The sequence below is a fragment of the Siphateles boraxobius genome, unplaced genomic scaffold (genome assembly GCF_051911475.1).
Source record: "Siphateles boraxobius isolate OS27281-9 unplaced genomic scaffold, OSU_SipBor_1 9, whole genome shotgun sequence".
Lineage (NCBI taxonomy): Eukaryota > Metazoa > Chordata > Actinopteri > Cypriniformes > Leuciscidae > Siphateles > Siphateles boraxobius.
Window position 1 is genome coordinate 29689278 of NW_027509219.1, and position 23365 is coordinate 29712642.

General features: G+C 39.9%; 1 protein-coding gene across 1 annotated transcript; it reads left to right on the forward strand.

Moving 5' to 3' along the window:
* Nucleotides 1-1209: 1209 nt before the first annotated feature.
* traf1 (TNF receptor-associated factor 1) lies at nt 1210-15438 on the forward strand. Its single transcript, XM_077224216.1, has 10 exons — nt 1210-1779; nt 2256-2343; nt 2527-2625; nt 4136-4297; nt 5854-5913; nt 5999-6067; nt 8634-9056; nt 11590-11767; nt 13519-13667; nt 14893-15438. Exons 1-10 carry the CDS (start codon nt 1565-1567, stop codon nt 15109-15111), a joined length of 1662 nt encoding a protein of 553 aa, XP_077080331.1. The 5' UTR covers nt 1210-1564; the 3' UTR covers nt 15112-15438.
* Nucleotides 15439-23365: the final 7927 nt, after the last annotated feature.

Here is a 23365-nt window from a genome sequence, read left to right on the forward strand (position 1 = left end):
TTGTAACAGCACGCTATAAACGTGGGAGATTCCTGTCTGAGTAGAAAGTAAATTAAGGTCTTCTGAGGGTTTTTCCACTCTATCTTAAAATGAAATGCTGCTCGTATGATTAACATGATCAATAATCTTTAGGCCATTTGTATAGTTAAATATTGCAAGCGTGAAGGTCAGAGATGAAACATGACAAGTTCTAGAAAACATAAATGACACGGAAAATGTCTCACTGCATGAGTTATCACCAGCAGCTCCACTTTTTGGTCAAAATCTCATTAAGGATTACTTCATCTTCATTTCACAAACTGAAATGAACAGCAGATGATAAAAAAATATTTCACCGGTGTGCACAAAGGCTTGATTTTTTTTAATGGAGTAGTAGCGTAGCCTATAGAAATTATGAAAAAGGCTATATTATTATTAAAAATATTATTGCTAATTATTACTACTATAATTATTTAAGAATAATAAGTTTTATTGTTTATACTTTAAATGAGGCAAAGGACGCTTTGCGAAGCATAATGAACAAAACAGAACATGAGACCGTCACTCTTGAGGCCAATAGCCTACAGATTCTCTCGCCCTCTCTCTCTCTCTCTCTCTCTCTCTCTCTCTCTCTCTCTCTCTTTTATGGCTCTACAATTTATGACGTGAATACAATAGCTACGTTCGACATGCCATTTATGATTAACAGACACGGGTGAACAAGAAAAATAAAAACGTGTCCACCACATTGCAACCGCAGGTAGTTTTTCAGATGGGGAATTTCCGTCTTGACGGATGTGACAGTGAGCTGAGGCCAAGTTCTGAGAAAGAGAGGCTGTGTCTCAACACCTAGTGAGAACTCTACCTGCCTACCTAGCCAGCACTTTTCAGCCATCGTTGGCACGTTACTTGTGGCATCGCGACTCATCACGAACCGGGCAGGTCTCGGTTCACAGAGTTCTGTTCATTCGGTTTTAGATTCAGTCCGATTCGTGAACGCACAGACTGGTTTTGTAAATTCAGTGGATTCATTGCAAATTTCACTTTCATGTATGTTCATGAATAATTAAATGACTTCAGCCTTTTAGCTTCTCTATGCCATGGCAGGTTTTAGGTAGGCCTATTGTGTAAAGTAAACCCCCCCCCCCCCCCCCCCCACTTTTACTCAAAACCACAGAGATCACCGTTTTCACTTTTTGAACAGAACGCGCGTTGTAAATGAACGCTCTATAGGCGGAGTCGAGAAAGCAAGCTTACCCAGACAGGCAGCACTTCTGCGTTTTGTTTTAGTATGCTCACTAAGGCTTGCAGGAGACAGTCAGTGTTTACATGCGGTTTATCATTTTTACTCATAATAGCTATAAGTCCACAATTTTTTGTCTACTTATGTTGTAGCCTTTTCAGTTTGATCCATACCAATGTGTCTGATAAGAGGGCGGAAAAACAACGCAATAATATTTCCGGGTGTTTAAAAGGGGGAACCCCGTGGTGTTTTTCTACCGTGGGTACATAACCAAAAAGTAAAAAGCATATCAATATGTTATCATAACGTGCTGTTGGTACAGACATTTCATTTAAAAGCTCAATGGCTTCTGGATCAGCTGCTTCAGACCCGTCGTTAAACGGGGTTTCGTCCACACCGGGTGAGAACGAGTACCCGTCGGGTTTTCCTCAGAGCATCTGCGATGAGGTCCCCAAAGAGAAGTACTTGTGCAGCAACTGTAATAATGTCTTGAATAAAGCGCGTCAAACGGTGTGTGGTCACCGCTACTGCCTCGCGTGCGTCAACTGGCTGGTCAGGTAAGAGAATCGTCCAAGCAGAACAGCTAGAGTTTCATGACGACACAGTGTCGCACACAAGACATGGGCTGCATGGGCACCGATTTCATTTTCGGTTTTGATAGTATTTGTATGTTATGGAAATAAATAATTATGGCTTATAATCAATCACTGGCGATGACAAACTTACCAAAATGGTATAAATAATATCTTTAGAAAATATGTGCCTTGCCATATGTATGTGTGTGAAAATGTAAAAATTCAGAACATTTTCTGTGATGGGTGGGTTTAGGGGTAGGGTTAGTGTAAGGGGATAGAATATACAGTATAAAAATAATTATTTCGATGGAAAGTCCCCATACAATGTGTGTGTGTGAGACATAACTTGGCTAGTTTATAAAGTGAGAAAATCAACTGTAACTTGCTATGGAGGAGGGCATGTGCTAAATGACTTTTGTAGCCTAAATGTCATTAATAAATGATTCAACTTCATACAGAAACAACAAGGACCTTGTGTGCACAAAGTGTAAAGAAGAAGATCCCACTGTTGAGTGTGACACTAGTGTACTACTGACTCTTGACCAAGTAAGCAAACTTTTAATCTATATGTCTATCTGTCTGTCTTTCTGTCTGTCTGTCTATCTATCGTCTTAGGTGATGTGTTTACATCCCCACTTCTTATGAAGGCTATATGTCAAAGTATGGTGTTAGACAATGGAAGAATCATGACTCATTTTTTGGAAAGTTATCATAATTTCCCCTCTGCAGTTCTTCAATGATGCGGCTATCAATAAAGAAATTTTGGATCTGAAAGTTCACTGTGCTAACCAAGGCTGCCCCTGGAGAAGCACCCTGAAGAACTTTGAGGTACTTTTCTGTTTTTGTTATAGAAATTCAGTTCATTTAGCTCGCTATGATACTAATTCATGATAAGATTATAGATACTCTTATTGTATATCTGCATGCACTGAGTTAGTCGTATATGAATCTTTAATGCACTTTACAGTGTGTATTCAGGTCAATGATCGAGGTTTTATTCAATTTTTGAGATTTTCTTCTAAACGATGAATTCATTTATAGCACATGAAATGCTTTCTGATGTGAAGATCAGTCTTTTGAGCCACTTCCCGAGCCGTCAGATAAAGTCTAGCGCTTTCCACGGCACTTTAGATTAGAACATCGAGTTAATTTATGTAAGACCAGAGATCAGGGCTGTTCACAGGCTGGAACACATTCATGTAAAACCTACAAAGCTATCGGGAACACTGTAATGCTCTCAAATGTCTTTTACACTTGGGTGAGTCACAATCAATGTGGATTATGGGGCTTTTATTGATCACATTAGCAACTTCTGTTATCACATTGTTAAATCATAGGAACTCGTTGAAACTAGTTGGCAGGCAGTCATACTTTGTTACAACCACAAGATGCTATTTTACGGAAATCCGAGCATGGTAGCTTTGTGGTCATTTCATAACATGAACCAATCATATAGCTGTTGTGCAGATGTTGTCCAGTGTAGTGAATCAATCCTCAGTCTGATAGAACAATAATAAACTCATACTTTAGGTATTGAAAAGCCTCGTGTGCAATTTTTAGAGGTCAGTGTTTTGTCGCGTAGAGACTGTAGAAATTCAATGACTTCGGCCCTCATGGCTGCCTAATGGAAGCCTTTTGTGTTTCTACCTTAGTACCTTCTTTCTGTACGCAAGGGAGTCTGAAAGCCTTTTGAAAATATCATTGTTCCCAAGCTCCCTATTAGAATAGAAACATGTAGGTTGTGTTTTTTAGAGGTTATGGTTGTAGAGGTTCATCAAGTGTATTGAAATAAAGTAGCATTATCTAATTTGTAGTAATCATAGTTGCTTATTGGAATAGTTCTCCAAAATATGAAAATTCTGTCATTATTTACTCACCCTCACCCTCTGTATGCTGTTAATATTATATTTTCTGCAGTAGAAAATAAACTCTAAGAATTTTCAAGCTTTTTTTTCATATAGCGACAAGCTATTGTAACCACCAAGCTGTAAAACTGGCAAAAACACCATTACTGAAACATAAAAATAACTTGTGCAAGGCTAAAGAGAAACAATAACTCTGTGTGAGGAACAGACCAAAAATTATTCACAAAAATTGAACTAGCATGTTTCTCGGAGTAGTGCTTTTGTGGTGCTTTTATGGTTTTATGGTGTGTGTTTTTTTTTTTTTTTTTGTGTGGTAATATTAATTATGAGCTGTCCTTGTATTCAAAAGAGCAGCATGAAGATTTGTGGATGAAAAATTTCCAAAAAAAAGCATACGTTCACAATAAATTCCAATAAAAGTTCACATTTTAGTTGAATTATCCCTTTAATATGCTAAATTACTTATTTAACAGGACCATCAGAGTCAATGTGAGTATGCCCTGATCCCTTGCAATATTGGCTGTGGCATAATGGTGCAGAGGAAGACACTGGCCACGCATCTGGAGAGGGGCTGTCCCAATAACAAGACCACATGTTCCTCTTGTGCTGGTGTCCTGACACCGAGAGAACTCCAGGTAAGCTTAGAAAATGATCATTGGGGCTGTATACACTCCAAAAAAATCGATCTAGTTTATCTACAGTGAAAATTTGTTATAAATGTATTTATATTCTAGAATAAGAAAATTGTACGATATTAAGAATTAAGACAATAGTTTTTCTTTTACTGCTTTATTGTTTTAAGCATAAACCTTACTACATTTGGTTAGATTTATGCCTACAATTAGAAAAAAAGTTCCTAAAAGAACATAGTGATTGAAAAAATGTGAGATGTATGACAAAAATTTATATTTCAGTGCTTTTGCGTGCGCTCGCAGAAGTGTTGCATTCCCCTGAGAAAATTTGTGTTCGCTTGCAAAATGTTTCCGTTCCACCGAGGAAATTTGCGTTCACTCTCAAACAACTCAAAAGTAAGGAGCCCCTAAAGGGACATGGTGATGGAAAAAATATGAGGTCTGAGGAACAGTTATATGTCAATGCTTTTGTGTTCTTTCGCAAATATTTTGAGTTCTTTGCAAGCCAATGCAAAGTTTCTCAGGGGATTTCAAAAGTTTTGTGAGAAAACGCAAAGCTTCTCAGGGGATTTCAAAAGTTTTGCAAACGAGTTTCTCAAGGGGATCTGTAAAAAAAAGTTTTGCGAGCTAACAAAGTTTCTTAGGGAACGCAAATGTTTTTCGAGGGAACGCAAAGTTTCTCAGTGGAACGCAAAAGTTTTGCAAATGACTGCAAACATTTTGAAATATATTTTTTCCTCCCATCTCATATGTTTTCTACCATTATGTCCCTTTAGGTTTAGTGGATCCGTAAAAATTTTTTGCAAGCTAATACAAATTTTCTCAGGGTAACGCAAAGCGAATGCAAAGTTTATTGGGGAACGCAAAAGTTTTGCGAGTGAACTCAAAAGTTTTGAAATATATTTTTTATTCCCATCTCATATTTTTTCCCCATGTCCCTTTAGGAGCTCTGTATAATCTTGTTTTAACAATGCTTGGATATTTTACTGGAAAACAATTAAAAAAAAAAACAGCCCAAGAAAATGCTTTATTCAGTGATATGTTTTTGATATAGATTCTGTCTCAACTTTTTGCATTGCTTAAACATACAGATATATGCAGTATATATTTGAGGAAATAATATGTATGATACATAGGCGATATTGTGCAAATAGGCCCAAAGTGCAAGATGTTCTGCCTCGTTCGTTGTTGCTAGAGTGGTTTTGGGTCAGCATGCCCTTGCTTGAAGCCCCATGGCTCCGTTTTAAGCCACAGACGGAGTCTCCAGTGTTTACTGCTGTCCCATAATACTGTTTTTTTTCTATTTCGCCCATTGGGACCTGCACTCCGGGACAGATTAAAGGAATAAAAAGGAGGGGGAAAAAGCAGAAAGCCAGTGAATTTAGACATTAAGCTTCAAACACAACACATTAGTCAAGATATCTTCAAATGCAATGTGTTTCTCGCCTCAAATTAAGATAAAGTCTTAATAAGATGTTTTGGAAAGTTTGTGGGACAAATTTGTTTGTGAACTTACATCACTGTAGCTAGTGCAAGTGACTTTCCTAATTTCTTCACAGAAGCATGTATGTCCCAGTTCAAGCGAGAAGAAGGCGGCTAAGGCAGATAAACGGCAGAAGGTATAGGACAGTTGGCTTTGGTGGATCACTGAATGTTGTGAAATTGCATGTACAATTCTAAAATAAGCTTCTGTTTCCTTTGTAGAATAATCACTCGGGCAGCTCAAAAAAGAAAGAGCCATGCATTTTCTCAGACGTTGGTTGTTCTTTTAAGGTTGGTCACTTAATAACAGTACCTGTTTATATGTTAATTAAGATGCTCTATATAATCTTGTGGAACAAAATTTTATATTGAGCAGAAACTTTTGGACATTTAAGTCACATTAAAATATATGAATTAGAGGCCGACCGATATGGATTTTTGGGGGCCGATACCGATAAAAAAAGCCTGATACCGATATATCGGCCGATATTATTTATGTGTACAGTAGCAATATTATTTATGTGTATTATAGTACAGTACCATTCAAAAGTTTGGACATACTTTCCTATTGGTGTGTACAAACGTTTGATGGGTACTGTATATAGAATACACAGTATTTAAACAGAATAAATATATAAACGTTTTGCAATGATCACTCAAATGTGGTGATCAAACACTTGTGTGACAAAGATATGTAATGGAGCCAGAGGGAATGATAGAAGGAGAATGATACATTTGAGCTGTAACCAAACTAGTTTGCATTGCATGTTATATTATATTATATTCTAAATACTGTTGCATAATCTTCACTAACGACTTTGTCTTTTAATTCTGTCACGTTATATAAAACAACTTGTATCAATAAATTTATCAAAAGTGTCACTGACATTATCTTCTATTTTTAGTCTTAATTCCTCTAATCTCTACCAGTGGAGGAAGAACTCAGATCTTTTTACTAAAGTAAAATGTATAATATCATAATGAAAACGTTTTTAATTACATAATGTACAGACTTTGATACTATTTTAAATAAGTAGTAAGCAAAATGTACCTACTAAACGTGAAACTAGGCTACTCTTAATGCAAAATGGCCCTATATAAAGTTTTATAATTATATAAATTATTGGAATATTGCTTGATGTTGTAACGTAGCGTTATAGGCAGAATGAGCTTTAACACTGTGTCTACACCGGACGCGGCCGTTATTGCTCGCGTGAGTCGCAACAGCTGTTTACCCGAGACGCGGAAAAGCACCCGTTACAGAGCAGAATGGGCCATCCGTTTACTGTCGGAGATTTGTCGCTCACGCCACGCATTTTGATCAATTTTTGATAAATAAATTGCCTGGATTTAATAAATAAGAAGTAGGCTTAATATAGCAGACAAAATAATCAGGACTTCTCAGCTGCGCGCTTGCAATAGTCACAAGTGACAGAGACTGGCAGCAGAGAAATCAATTCAGTGAATTACACAGCGCAAATCAAAAGTAATAGTCTACTACCCACTGGACGAAGAAGGGTTGGCTCTCAACAGAACATATAATATTCATTTTATTTTTCGTGTTCGCATTTATGAGGAAAAAACGGACGTGACAAGCTCCGAAAGCGGCACTAAAGTGCTTTAAAACTTTCACATAGACCTCGAACAGAAAGCACAAATCCTTTCATTAAAGTCAATTTAGTTTTGTATTAATTATATCTTAATTTTAATCAATGTTTCATCAACCAAATGCCTGGATTTAATAAATAAGAAGTAAATATAACAGACAACAGATAATCTCGAAACGGAGGCACCAGCGAGTGAACTGCAACTCGTCTCATAAATGAACCGAAACTCAGCGTATAGACCTGAGAAATATATCTATTGAAATGTCTACTTTTAAACAGAACAAATCAAATCGAAAGACAAACTGCTCTCTGCTTATGTAATCCTTCTGTTTTCTCTCTGGCGCGTTCAAAGATCGCGAGTCTGCATCCTCAACTTCATCTTTGCAGCACACAATGACTGAAAACACTTGTTATTAATAAACAATTAAAATGTCTCCTTGCTGTATTTGATGTATTCATATCATTGCTTTTGCAAGTTCATTGTACAGCTTTTAGGTGCTTTATTGGCAGCGCCACCTTTACGTGAATCACTGCACGCCGCATTTTTTTTTTTAATATTCATTTATCGGCCTTTATAAATGCCGATATCGATAGTTATGAAAATGCCTAATATCGGCCGATAATATCGGCTCGCCGATATATCGGTCGGGCTCTAATATGAATGTCAAAATGTGGTCTAGGGACCCCAGGGGCAAAGGGGGTTCTATGAGGTCCGCAAAGAGCTTGAGTTAATTTTTTTATTATTATTATTGTTTTACACAAAAAATAGGATTTTATGGAAAAAATACAAAGTTTTATTTAAAAAATGTTTCATGTTCAGTTGGGTTGTATGGCTATTTGTAACAATAATTATTGTGAAAAATACTTAGAAATTGAGCTTAAATTGACCCTCTAATATGAGAAAAAATAGAGAAAAAAAATATTTTGCAGAAAAAGGATATGCTGTAAATATAAATGGATTATTATACTTGGGGATTCAATCATAGAAGTAAAAAGTTTAAAAGGTTTTTTTTTTTGTATGAGTTTTGTTAAATTTATGTTTAAAAAATAAACAAAATTTGACAATAGCGTAACAAAAACTTACAATAAATGAATATATGCTTTGTGGCCTATTCTCTGAAAACAATTTCCATTACAATTTTACTTCTTGATGAAAATCTTTTATATATAAGTGTTTGTGTGTTGAGGAAGTATATATAGTGGTGGAATGGTGGAATGATACAATGTTTTGCTGCAACGTTTTATTGTAGGGTTATGTAGACAAAGTAAAAGAACATGAGTCCTGCAGCCATGTTGGCCATCTACAGCTTCTTTTGGATGCGACCAGGGCTCTTCAGCGTACCTTGAGTTCCCCAGCTGAGCGAGACCAACACGAAAGGCCTGATTTTCTACAGCCTGGACAGTGTTGTGCATCCCTCGCTTCTCCGATTGAGGGTGAGATTGAGACCGACGGAGGAGATCCAGGAGTGAGCGATAAGGCCTTCAGCCTCCACGATGATCAGGTTGAACTTGCTGTTGGCCAGCAACTGGACGCCATACAGCAGAGAGTGCAGGTTCTGGAGAACATCATCTCAGCTTTGAACAGGGAGGTGGAGAAGACGCAGCTCAGTGTTGTTGCACTGGAGAGGGACAATGACAACAGTCAGCAGATCATTAAGCACTTAGAAACCAAAGTAAGTGTTTAAAAAGTTATTTTTCATGACACTGATTGTATAGACATTTTTACCTTTAAATGGAATTAAATGGTTTTGTAAACAGTGGTCAGTTTTAAAATGCCATTAGGTTTTTATCATGAGGGTTTTTTTTTTTAAAGAAGGAATCAGATTTTCAACTTCTAAGGAACTTTTAGAGATTGAATGACAAAATACCGGAATCCATGAGACAAGAATCCATGAACCGCATTGCTAGACCGGTTTCTAAGGCTGCACAATTTATTAAAACCATTTAAAAACCATACGATAGCATAGTACTATTGTTCATTCACAAAGGCTGCGATTCAGTTAAATAAATACATGCCCTGCAGGTTTAATATATATGCACTTTAATTATTCACATGCGTGTGGGTTATGTGCGTCCCAGAGCGGCTCGGTTCACAGTAAATGCTGCTCCACATGAACTGTTATCATTTATATGCGCGGAGTGCGTCTCAAACTTCATCTCTGCATATGCTGTGAGTTTGGGTTGCCTGTAACGTTCATCTTGGAACGTAATGTGCACCATTTCATCAGATTTGTAAGGTAAATCATTTATAAACCTACCCCAACATTCTCTAAATATGCAAACTGTGCATTGCGATTTCAAAAATAAAAATTAGTGGCTCTGACGCCCTCATATTCTTGTTCAAGAAATTACAGTGGCTGTAGTAGCATTTCTATCATAAAGAAGTAGCTAAATGTTAAAGATTAAGTGAACATTTGAATGATTTCTTGTGGCCAATTTAAACATGGATTTGTTTATGCTGTAAAGTGTAACAACAGCAGGCCGTTGGCACCCTCTGCAGGCATTTGTTATATACATAATGTACATGAGATGATTGTTTATATTATGTATTTAAACAGCGTTGATCTATAAAACCATATGATTACTTGAATCATATAGTATTGCCTCATTGTTATTATATATGTATTTTAAGTCATATTTTAAGCCACTCTGATGCTCACATGCAAATTATCTGCTAAGATGTCCACCACTTTGAATATTGGAATTGCAGTGCAGCTGTACGCCTTGTCAGGAGGGCATAGGAAAAAATTATTGGACATTTTCAGATATCATCTTGAAATGCCATTGCACTAATTAGGGAGGGATGCACCGATATGAACATTTTGGCCGAGTACGATAATTCTTTATATTTTAAAAGCCGATAACCGATATATTGAACGATAAATCTAAATCCAAATTATATATAATTTTGAGAGCCTGAATACAAAAACAAAAATCTCACCATTAAAAGCTATGTCCCAAGCACACAATTATAATGTTCTCATTATAATTTTATGTAGCAAATATATGACAGACTTGCGCTGCACGTTTCACAAAGAAGTAATATTTCTTGTTATTTTCACAGTTGAAAACAGTTGTGCTGCTTAATATTTTTTTGTAAACCGTGAATTTTTTCAAGATTCTTTGATGAATTGAAAGTTCAAAAGAACAGCAGTTATTTGAAATCTAAATCTTTTGTAACATATATAAATGTCTTTACTGTCACTTTTGATCAATTTAATGCGTCCTAGCTAAATAAAGGTATTAATTTCTTTCAAAATCCATTGATAATGAAATATAGTAAGCTATAAACAAATTTCCCTTAACATCATGCCATCTAATGTTTCTGGAAATACCTCATATGCTGTGTGTATGATAACATGTTAATGGCTAATTCATACTGAATTTAATTTTATTTTAATTCTATCTAAATTAAAAATCAAATTACAATTCTGCATCCTGCTACCTCATTTGAAATGTCAGGAATTCAATTCACTTCTGAAAGGTGCACAACCCTGATATCACATTATTTCCATTCTGGATTATCAAAATAAAAGCACTTGCTTTCCACTGTGTGTAAATGGCAACAACAGATTTCATTACTTTGATGTGTCCTGCAGTTAACTAGGCATTGATCGCATGCTGTGAATCTGCAATATGGTTGGAGCTAATGAATGTGTCTGTGTTACAAAAGAGCTAAAATACTATATAGGAATCTTTGGAAAAAAATTTTTTTCCTGTGATGTGTTTTTTATTTGTAGCCTCTGGGTCGTTCATGGTTTAAATAAGAACTCACATAAAACTAACAAATGTATTCGTTTTTGGGGGTCTGAATGATAATGTATTTGTTCCTATGCTCATAACAAATGATTATGGCTGTGTTCTGTCTCTCGACCTGGAGGGGTTATTTAACACGCAGGAGCTGAGATGACACTCCTGAAGTGCTGAAAATGAAGAGATAAGTTGAAGTATGGATGAGAGGGGAATGAGTGGTAAAAAATAGATTTGTGTGACAGTTCTCCAAGTGCTGTCGAGAAAGAAAAAATGTGTCTAATCAGATGCAGCTATCTCGTTCTGTTTCTATATTTCGAAGTGTCTCGCACAAGGCACCTGTCCTTAACCAGCTCTGAAGGTCCATTATGATACATTAATTTTATGCTTTTGCAGTGAGCCAATCTGTACCTTTGTGTGATTCATCTATGATAATGGTTTTCCATTACATTTTAGGTAGCCGAGCTGCAGCAGAGGCTGGTCAGGAAAGACATTCACATCACTTCATTGCAGCAGTGTATCAGCGCCCAGCAGGACGTCTCGTATGATGGCACCTTCCTCTGGCGGTTGTGTGATGTCAGCCAGGGACTGAGAGAGGCTGCCAGGGGCGAGAAGATCAGTCAGTACTCGCCAGGTACCAAAGCACATGTCTCCTGCACTGCTCTTAATGGGAGAGTTCATCCAGAAATAAACATTGTCTTTATATACAGATGCGTCAATAAACATAAAGGAACACACAAACGATGAAAAAATTTATACAGATTTTGATTCAAAGCTAAAAAAAAAAAATATATATATATATACACACACAAATAGCTTTGAATCAAAATCAACTTTAATTGGGAAATCTGTATTCATTTATATGAATATATATATATATATATATATATATATATATATATATATATATATATATTTATATCAGAGGTGTCAATTCCAGGAGTCAGAAAGTAAAAGTCCTGCCATATGTTTATTCCACACATTATCTCAGCCAGCTGATTTCACTAATTATCTCCTGGCTGAAAAACTGTGCTAATTAGAAAATACAGGTGATTGGAACAAAATACTGAGGAGGAATTTTACTTTCTGAGTCTGGACTTGACACCTCTGATATATATATATATATATATATATATATATATATATATATATATATATATATATATATAAAATATAAATGTATATCCATTCCTGCCATCTATGTAAATCAACTTGAATTGGGAAATCTGAATTCTTTTGTGTGTTCTTTTATGTAAATAATATATATTTAATATTATGTACAGTATATATATTACTAAATGTATATTATTTATTTAATATATACAAATATTTACAAAATTATATATATACACATCTTTTTAATTATTTTTTATACAGTTATATAAATAATATTTTATATATATATATATATATAACCATGTATATATAATTTTTTTTCTTTCAGTAACCACTCACCATTCAGTGAGTTCATTAACCGATAGGTACATAAGACTGATTCAAATGGTAATTCCTGAGTTAGTGAGTTTTTTTTAAGTGATTCATCAAAAGAATTGGCTCAAAAATCATTTGTTTATGAATCAGACTACACTGGTAGCACTGTATGTTTTTGTTATAGTAGGAATGATTTTAGGGATTAGAGCGACACTACTCTTTTATATAATGAAGTTTGATGGTGATTATAAGTTTGGGTTGTCCATATGAGCTCTGCATAATATTCCAAATCATATTATATATTGTGTAAGGAACAGGCCTGCATCTACGTTGTTATTCAGAAAAATCTTCCCCTGGGCCTTATTTTCCCAAGCATGTTCAATTTGCAGTTTCAGTTGACATAATCGATATATATTATTGACAATCATATACTCCCTCACTTCTGTGCCGAAGCAAAACAGTTTTGCCAGCACTGAATACTTTAATGCGTCAGACTAGACTCATCAGGAGAGCTGCGTTGAATGAATGCTAGTTGTTATCGTGTATTGAGGTAGAATCGATGCTCATTCTTAAGACCAGTGCTAAAAATTGAGTTGGTACCAGCGAAAGGGAAAGCAAAAAAAGCAAATGTGGAGCAGTTATAAAGACTGAAATGGGGTTGTTAGCCCAGTGGGCATGTGTCTGTGTGAACACAACTGTAATAGACAGGAAGACTGGGAAAGAGAAAGACTGAAAGAGAACAACTGAAGGTAATTTAATTGACTTGTTTTCTTTCCCGTCATTACAGAATAGGATATCAGAATAACTGTTCCGCCAATACAACAGTCAGCAAAAAGAAGCCACACGTTTGATTTTTTTAGATGAAAGAAGCTCTGGTTATCTGCTGCTATTTTTAAGAGTTTTAACTAAAGCCCATCACACTTCACATAAAAATGACAATGCTTTGTTTTTCAGCTTTCTACACCGCCAGGTATGGATTTAAAGTGTGCATGCGCCTCTATTTGAACGGAGATGGGGTTGGAAAGGGAACGCACATCTCTCTTTTCTTTGTTATAATGAAAGGAGAATATGACCCCATTCTCTCATGGCCATTCAGACACAAGGTAAACCGCTATAATCAAGCTGTCAATCAATGAATTAATCAATCGCTTAATGCACATATGTGTTGTTTGTGCTGAATTCATACATTAAAGGAGTCATATCACGAGGAATCAAATTATCCTTGCTCTTTTGAAATAAAAAGCACTGATGTACTATGAAATTATACCGCAAATTTAAGAACTCAAAACATCCTGAGTAGTCGTACAAGACGGTTTGGAAGAATACTTTACAATAAGGTTAGGTTTCATTAGTAAAATAAGATTGAACAATATTTCTGGGATTACATGAAGAAACAGAAGAAATTGAGACAGACTAAATCCAGAAGAACTCTGGCAACGTCTCTAAAATCCGTTTCTTCATGTAATCCCAGATGGACTCGATGAAGGTGAGATCAGATCTCAGTGTGGATCATACCGGCTGCTGTCAGACTCCTTGTGCATACAAAAATCTCACTGGATTATTACAATATATGGCGAAAGGAATGTTCAAATATGTAAACTGATATTTCCAACTGAGACAACAGCAAAAGTTATTCATTACTGGCTTAAAACCATGTTTTTTTGGTGAAAGTAGTGACGTGTCTTAGACTTTTGCACAGTACAGTATATAAAGAATACTAAAATAACTGACCATAAGTCCCAGGCCAAACAATTCGATGAAAATGCTGTTCACATATTAAACTGCCCTTCTTCTGTTTTGTAGTGATCATTATGTTAGACTCAAAAGGACAGAACACTGTGAGCACTGAAGTGCATTAATATCTCATCTGTGCACCTAATATGAAGACATACATCACTGCCACTTTACTTATTTATGTTATACATATTAACACTTATATTCTGGTTTATAGGTAATACCTTTTGGGTCAAATTATTATTATAATTTTTTTATTTTAGTCTGATTTTACCAGTTTGACAGCACATTGTAGAATAGATTGCTTATTCTGCTATTGAATGATGGGGCGGTTAAAAAATTCACATTGAAGATAACATTTTTAATGGCCTGAAATTTCTCAAAGGGTAAGAGAGAGTGGAAAAGGGTCATGAAAAACTAAATTAAACTGTTTATGGTGCAAAAAACCTTACTAAGTGCACCTCAGGACAAAGAATGAAATAATAAATGTATGATATGACCCCTTTAATAGTGGCTTCTGCTTTGGTTCCTCAATCATGTGGCATCAGCATTTTCCATGACCTTCCACTGACTTCTCCTGCATGTGCCTGGCAGGTAACGTTCTTTTTCATAGATCAGAACCAGAGGGAGCACGTCATCGACGCTTTCCGTCCCGACCTCTCCTCTGCCTCTTTCCACCGGCCCGTCTCAGAGATGAATGTGGCCAGCGGGTGCCCCCTCTTCTTCCCTCTGGGGAAATTGAGGTCGCCTAAGCAGGCCTACTGCAAGGATGACACCATCTATATCAAGTGTGTGGTGGACATCTCCTCCTGAACCATGAAGGCCTGGCTGTTATGGAGGACTGGAGACCTTAGGAATAAAAAATGTGGATCTCAGAGAGGATTTGGATAAAATGAATATGGAGTGCAGAGAAACGACAAACCCAGAAATATTCATGAACTCGGTTGCATTTTGGTTCTTTTGGATAAAAGAGTAGTTTTAAATCCAGTAGTTTTAAATCTTTAAAACTGTGATTCGTTTTTGTGTTATTTTGGATATTTTTCTTTTTTATTTATTATGGAATGAACTCTTCTTGATTTTGAATATCATATGGACAGGTTTGATATTGCATATGTTATAATAAATAAAATGCGTTTGCTATCTTGTTTTTGTGTTTCCTCATACCGTAGTTAAACTGCATGGCACATGTCTCAACATTGTAGATATAATATAATAAGGGTAATAATTATAATTTTACAATTACAATAATATAATTTTAAGGGTTCACCAAATTAAATATTTAGGAGTCATTCTTGACCCAAATTTAAATTTTAAAAAACATATTAAAAAGATTACAAACACGCTAAGACTTAATATAACACATTTTAGATATATTAGGAACTCTTTGACCACAGAGTCAATTTATATCTAAATACGATGATAATTCCACACTTTCGATATTGCATAACGAGTTGGTCACAGGCATGTAAAACAGCATTAAGGCCACTGGAATCATTGTATAAAAGCTCTCTTAAGGTTCATGACAAGAAATCTCGATTATTTCACCATTGTCATATTCTTAAAAAACATAGTATATTAGGTTTTGAAAACATAATTATATGTTCAAACATCTGTCTTTTGTGTAAGATAATAAATGGTATCGCAGCCCCTCCGTTATAAAAGTTTATTTCACTCAGCTCAGAAATTACAACAAGAGTCACTCGGTCGACTGTTCGGGGCGAGTGTAGGATTCCTCAGTGTAAAACAGCCCTTCGCAGGCTCAGCTTTCTCATGTGTGGCCATCAGACAATGGAATAAGTTGCCAACAGAATTGACCACATGTGTACATTTTAATTTTTTTTCACATCGGGCCAAGAAATGGCTACTTTCAAAACAAACATGTTTACATAATGTATTGTAATTGATGTGTATGTGAGAGTCTATAATGTATTTTTAATATGTGTATTTATTGACATCAGCCAGGGACTACAGGTGGAAATTAGCATAAGTGCTACAACCTCGTAAAATGCATCTCTCCTCTCTAATGGTTAATGTATATTTTGCATTGTCCCTGTCCAAAAATAAATAAATAATAATAATATGGGTACGTTTACACAACAATAATGTACTCCTTTGTACTTGTCAAAATTTGTTGTCAAAATGATCCCGTTCACACGGATATTTAAAAACGCTGTATTATTCATCCAGGCCAGTAGTTGGCGATGTCACTTTGTAAAGAAACTCTACGCACATATAGACTGAACATGTAATTTGCATGCGTGTGACGTCACTGTTTTCACAAATTCACGTTTTTGTAGGTTATATGAAGATGATAACAGTATTGTTTTTAAAAACCTGCACCTTGAAACCCGTTTTCAGGACCCAAAACGCTGTTGTCGTGTAAGTGAACTGCCGAAACGCATAAAATGTTTCTGTTTTTAGTTGAAAACTATGTCGTGTAAATGGCCCCTATGATTTGAATTACTTATGGTGTTTTATCTGCATGCATGCAGAATTTCAAACAATCAATATTATTGGCATTTAGCATTTAATTTCTTGCTATAATAAAATCAGTGTTATTTTAGTATCATTCAGATACTATTATTAGTTTTCATTTTTATATTTTCTATTTTCATTCTTGTTTTGGGGGGCATTGACAACACTCCCAGACAGCAACATAGTATCGGCCCAGATCCGGCCCAAATTTGGTACACCTGAAATCCACACAGCCCGGATGTGGGCCGGGTCTGGGCCGAGACTATGTTGCTGTCTTGGCTGTTTTCAACTAAAAACGGAAAAAAATTGTATGTGTTTTGGCCGTTGATTTACACAACAACAGCGTTTTGGGGGGCTGTTTTCATCATTCATCAGTTGGAGAAAAAACAAATGATGTACTGCAAGTGATTCCAACGATATCATTTCTCTGTGCCATTATAGTGGAGGACTGGACTCTGCTATTCTATATTAGATAAATTTTTAGAACTATATCGCTATAGTTATTTATTGTCTCTCATGTAAACTTCAAAACTGCGAATTTGTGAAAACTGATGTTATGCGCGGGCATATTACGTGTTCAGTCTATAGTAGATTTTTCTCGGATCTGTGTGAATGGGGATCATTGCCGTCTGTATGCGAAAATTATTTTGTTGTTTTTTATATTTTTAATATATATTTTAAATGTCTACATAGTTTTTATTCATTCATCAAGTTAAAATGAAAATGTGAAATGTCTTGGCAACCTGCAGAAATTAAGTTCTCTTACGAGAGTTTCTCTCGTACTGTGTAATATCTTACGCTATGGGGAAAACCTCTTTTCCACGAGATATTGAAGCCAAAAATTATCCTTAATTTTGAATTAATGTAAAACGCTGTGCGGCAGCATGCAGACATAGGCAAGGCGGCTCGCGCGCCTATTGGCTGCCCTGCGGCAACAGCAGCAGCCTATCGAGAGAGGCCCTGCGTGACACCATATCCAATTGGGGCATTTCGCGCCCATTTCGTCACGTCCCGCCAGATAGGGCGTGGCCTCATCCTATAAATATAGCTCGATGGGCTGATACAAACTAATTTTCATCTCTTCAGCGAAGCTCACGCATCGCTGGATCCAGAGTGAGAAGCCGGGCCGTTGACACAAGCCTTCTGGGGGACGAGCCCTTGAACCTGAAGCCGCTGGCCTTCACCTCACCGTACCTGCTACGCTTTCCGGCGTCAATATCCTTTTACTCTGCTGAGAGTGTGTGTTCGCCGTCGCGACTCACACTCTCTCTCTCTCTCTTATCTAAAAGAACAGCGTCTTTTTTAAGATGCTTCTTTCCTGTGGCTCGTGCTGAGCCGCACTCAGCGACGGGCACCGCCATTTCTTCTGCGTTTCCCTCCTGGGTAAGGATCATGCAGCTCTCGCGCTCGCCGACGGCGGCTGCCATCATTGCGAGCTATTGCCATGGTGACTCTGAGGACTCGCCTGACATTTTTTATCCGAGTCTGCACTCCCGCCCGCTGTAGTGCCGCGCCGTAAAGCGCCGTACTCAGCGGGTCCCCGAGCCTTCTCCAGCCCGTGAAAGCTCGCCGGTTCGCCCGCCAGCTTCACCCGCTTCAATCGAGTCGCTCACTGACAGACAACGGCCGCCGCCTCCGCCATTAAGACGACGAGATAGCTGCATCTGTAGAGAAGGCCAGCTGCTCTATCCTGGCGTCGGACAGTGAGGATTGGGCGAGCTCTGTGGACCTCCCCACTTCTGCCCGCCAGTCGTCAGGGAAATGGGCCAGCATCAAAACCGCGGCTAGCATTCTTTACGTTATAAGAAAGCTACCCCACCCCCGCCCCTCGTGGGCGTGCGTCACCGGCAAAATGAGGAAAGAGTTTGTTTTAGTTCCGCCGATGCCGGACAAATCTCCATTTCTCAAACATTTCTCAGCTCCTCTTAGTTTGAGCGGCTGAAAATGTCAATATTGCACCAATGAGCCTGTTGTATAACACGCACGCCTGCAAACAAACGCCAACACACACAAAACTGTGATGACGCTCTTTTATGAGCTCGAGCTAATTTAAGCTTTGTTGTCTCCCCCTGTGGCTCAGTGGCGAAACCCAAAGCCTTCGCACGGGAGACCTGTGTTCGATCCCAGCTCTCGCAGCAGATAAAATTTAGTCTCGCCACAGCCAGACTTACACCGAAACTTTTCGCTCGTTCAGTTCCAAGAAAATGTGACTGTTCCAGTGTATTTTGCAGTAAATAAGCCGGTACCATGGCCCGCTTGCCTGCACACAAATGCCGTTTCCATGGCGGCCCAGAAAAATCATATAAGCAGTGTATTTTCTGGTATTCCGGCCACAGCCGATGGTGTTATGAGTGTAATAAAAATGCCCACAGACCAGTGTTCATTTCTACACGCAAACACAGCCCGCCACAGTGCAGGGCTCGCACGAATGAGATCGATTCATGTCAATTGTGCATTAAATGTAGTAAATTTGCCCACAACCCAGTCCCCACAAACACTACACACTGCATGTGCCACGTTTTCTGAAAAAACGAAACCAACAGACATACAGTCAGCTAAGGCCCACGGTGTTTAAGTCTCGCCGCGGCCAGACTCCACTGAAACTTCTCTCTCGTTCAGTTCCAAACAATGTGACTGTTCCAGTGTATTTCGCAGTAAACAAGCCGGTACCACAGCCCGCTTGCCTGCACACAAACGCCATTTTTACGGCGACCCAGATAAATCCCAAAAAGAGTGTATTTTCTGGTATTCCGGCCACGGCCGATGGTGTTATGAGTGTTGTAAGAATGCCCACGTCTCAGTGCCCATTCCCACACACAGACACAGCCCGCCACAGTTCAGGGCTAGCACAAATAAAATCGACTCATGTCGATTGTGCAAAAAAAAAAAAAAATGTAGTGAATGTGCCCACGACACAGTGCCCACAAACACTACACGATGCGTGTCCACGATTTCTGTAAAAACAAAACCAACACAAATTCAGTCAGCACAAGCCGACGCTGTTCTCAGTGCAGTGAGTGTGCCTGCTGTCCCGCGCCAACATTCCCTCACAGACACGCTCAACCCCACAGGGTTTGTCCCGCTCGCTCTCTCTCCACAAACTGTCATAGAGAAGTCGAGCGCGGTCAGGCTGCCCACTGTGATCAGCGCGCCGCCCGCCTCGCACACTGCAAACACAGTGTTTATTTCTCAGCACACCGGAGCTCTCCGGCCGCCGTTATGCCGTGGCCAGAGCCCAGATTTCATTCTACCTCTAGCTATTCACGCAGATGCGTGGGTGGAGCTTCCCGGGGTATCAGAATGGGTGCTGAACACTATAAAAAGAGGCTATTCGCTGCAGTTCACTCTACGTCCCCGCCGTTGCACAGCGCGAGTCAAAACGACGGTAAAAAACGAAGTATCTCATCTACTTCGAGCCGAGATAGCGAAACTACTGAGCAAAGGGGCCATAGAACCTTTATCTCAGGCTCAGAGCAAAGGGGGTCTATACAGCAGATATTTTCTGGTACCGAAAAAAGACGGGGGTCTCAGACCCATTCTAGATCTGCGACAGCTGAACAAAGCGCTCACGAAGCGCCAGTTCAGAATGATTACAACCAGGAAAATCCTCGCGCAAGTTCGCCAGGAGGACTGGTTTATGTCAATAGATCTGAAAGACGCCTATTTCCAAATACAAATAGGGTCACGTCACAGGCAATTCTTGAGTTTCGCCTTTGAGGGCCAGGCATACCAATACAAAGTCCAGCCGTTCGGCCTGTCCCTGGCACCCCGTATATTTACGAAGTGCATGGACGCGGCTCTCGCACCCCTGAGACTCTGGGGCATTTGAGTTTTGAACTACTTGGACGATTGGCTGATTCTAGCTCGATCACACTCAGAACTCATAGAACACAGGACCACATTACTCGAGCATCTCGAGAATCTGGGTCTCACAGTCAGTTGGGCGAAGAGTTCGCTGTCTCCCAGTCAGAAAATTTATTTTCTGGCAACAGTGCTGGACTCGCTATCCATGACAGCGCGTCTGTCGCCAGAGTGCGGACTTGGACATTCAGCGTGCCGCGAAATCCTTCTGCCGCAGCTCGATAGTCCCGCTCAAAAGGTTTCAGAAAATGCTGGGCCTCATGGCCTCAGCAGCTTCAGTACTCCAGCTGGGTCTGCTTCGCATGCGCCCACTGCAGCTGTGGCTGAGAGCGCGAGTTCCGCCCCAGGCATGGACCGCTGGTCGGTTTCGCCTCAGGGTCGATCTAAAATGCGTCTCAGCTTTGGAACCTTGGAAAGTAACCGACTGGTATCAATCAGGTGTGAGTCTGGGGACTCCCTCGAGTGTGAAGGTGGTGTCCACGGACGCCTCCAACTCGGGATGGGGAGCGCTGCTCGAGGGCAGACCGTACTTTGGCCAGTGGTCAGAACGGGAAAAGCTCTTACACATAAACTGTCTGGAAATGATGGCAGTCGACAACGCGCTACGGCACTTCTGTCCCCAGATAAAGGGTCACCACGCCTTGGTCCGGTCGGACAACATGTCAGTGGTGGCATACATAAATCACCAGGGCGGCATCTTTACAGGCTGACGGAACGCCTCCTGGTCTGGGCTCAGCACAACCTGCTTTCGCTGAGAGGCCCCCTCTATGCTTTTCCCCCTGTCAAGCTCCTGCCTCAAGTGTTAGAACGAATCAGGGAAAACGGATGCCCAGTGCTGCTTGTGGCTTCGCTCTGGACAAACCAGACTTGGTTCCCAGTCCTGATGCAGCTGACCAGCACTGCCCCGTGGCCAATACCGTTGAGGAAAGACCTCCTCTCTCAGGCCAAGGGCTCGATTTGGCATCCTCGCCCGGAACTATGGTCCCTACATTAATGGGCCATCAACGGGTACCCGCTAACCTCCCGGAGGGAGTGTTAAACACGATCACGCAGGCGAGGGCCCGTCTACTAGACGGCTCTATTCCTCGAAATGGTCTGTGTTCTCTGCCTGGTGTCAAGCTCAGGGCTTTTCACCCGTAGACTGCGGGGTCATGGAAGTACTCTCCTTCCTTCAAGAGCTGCTGGATAAGGGCAGAACCCCATCCACGCTCAAAGTGTACGTGGCGGCCATAGCAACGTTTGCAAAACCTATGTCTGGCCAGTCACTGGGGTAAAACGACCTAGTCGTGCGATTCCTCAGGGGAGCTCGGAGGCTGAACCCTCCCAGACCCCCTTCAGTCACGGTGTGGGACCTTTCGAGCCAATCCATTTGTCAGACATGAAGCATCTGTCTTTCAAAACGGTGTTTCTTATGGCTCTCGTTTTAGTGAAGCGCATAGGGGACTTACAAGCGCTTTCAGTAAACGCGGCATGTATGGAGTTTGGGCCTAATGACTCAAAAGTCATACTCAAACCAAGGCATGGGTACGTGCCCAAATCCCTCAACACACCGTTCAGGGCCCAGGTTATTTCCCTGTGCGCCCTCCCGGTTCATGATGATGAGGAGGATGCGAGTCTCCTCTGCCCTGTCAGGGCACTGAGAGCTTATGTGTCCCGCTCGTCTGTCTTCAGACAGACCGAGCAGCTCTTCGTTTTGTTTGGCGGACGCTCCAAGGGACTGGCCGCATCAAAACAGAGCCTATCCAGATGGATAGTCGACGCCATAGCGCTGGCTTACACTTCTAAGGGCCTGCAGTGTCCTTTGGGATTCAGAGCGCACTCCACGAGAGGCATGGCCTCGTCGTGGGCGTGGTATAGTGGGATTACCCTGCAAGATATCTGTACGGCGGCAGGCTGGGCCTCGGCGTCTACATTTATAAGGGTTTATAACCTAGAGGTTCCCGCCTTACAAGCCAAGCTTCTGTCAGTCTAGAATTCAGTGCTATCTGCCCCGCTGCGCCGGCCCAGATGCTGAGTTTTGCTTGTGCATCGCTCACTGATCGATAGAACAGCTCCATGGGTGTTGAATAACCCATACTATTACCCAGTACAGGCTGAACACGTTCACCCTGTCCGCGTGAATCAATGTTAACATAACAAGCTCCTGTAGGATGCTATTTCATGGGGAATGATGCTTGCAGCCTCTCTTCTCCAACTCTCTGTGAGTCTATGGTGATTGTGCACTATACGTGCCCCAGGATACTGCCCTTGGGACTTTGGTGTTGGATCCCAGTACGCATGGCGTGTTACACTGTGTTCCCCATAGCTTAAGATATCACGCAGTAGACAAATTTTTGTGTCTTTGTTTATCCCGAGGTTTTCCCGCTGCCTGCCGGATCCAGGCCGTTTCCAGATCTGACGAAGGACTTTCGCCTGGACCTGATGACAATGCAGTGCTGAAGTGCCAACTAGCCTCTCCCTATGGAGGATCCCTATACCACTCTACAGATAAAGCGTTGTGGAATTTTTCGGTTCGCGTACCTACCCGAAGTGATAAGACAAAATAAAATTCTGCATCAAAATTTATAGACAAGACAAGTAGTTTGTTTAGGCATGGTTTGTAAGGAATTACAAACCTGCGCACATATATTCAAACACACATCACGCAGGGCCTCTCTCGATAGGCTGCTGCTGTTGCCGCAGGGCAGCCAATAGGCGCGCGAGCCGCCTTGCCTATGTCTGCATGCTGCCG

Coding starts and splice junctions, on each gene's coding strand:
- traf1 (XM_077224216.1), top strand. CDS start 1,565: ATGGCTTCTGGATCAGCTGCTTCAGACCCGTCGTTAAACGGGGTTTCG. Junction 4,298..5,853: donor TGACACCGAGAGAACTCCAG/GTAAGCTTAGAA, acceptor ATTTCTTCACAG/AAGCATGTATGTCCCAGTTC. Junction 5,914..5,998: donor AGGCAGATAAACGGCAGAAG/GTATAGGACAGT, acceptor TTTCCTTTGTAG/AATAATCACTCGGGCAGCTC.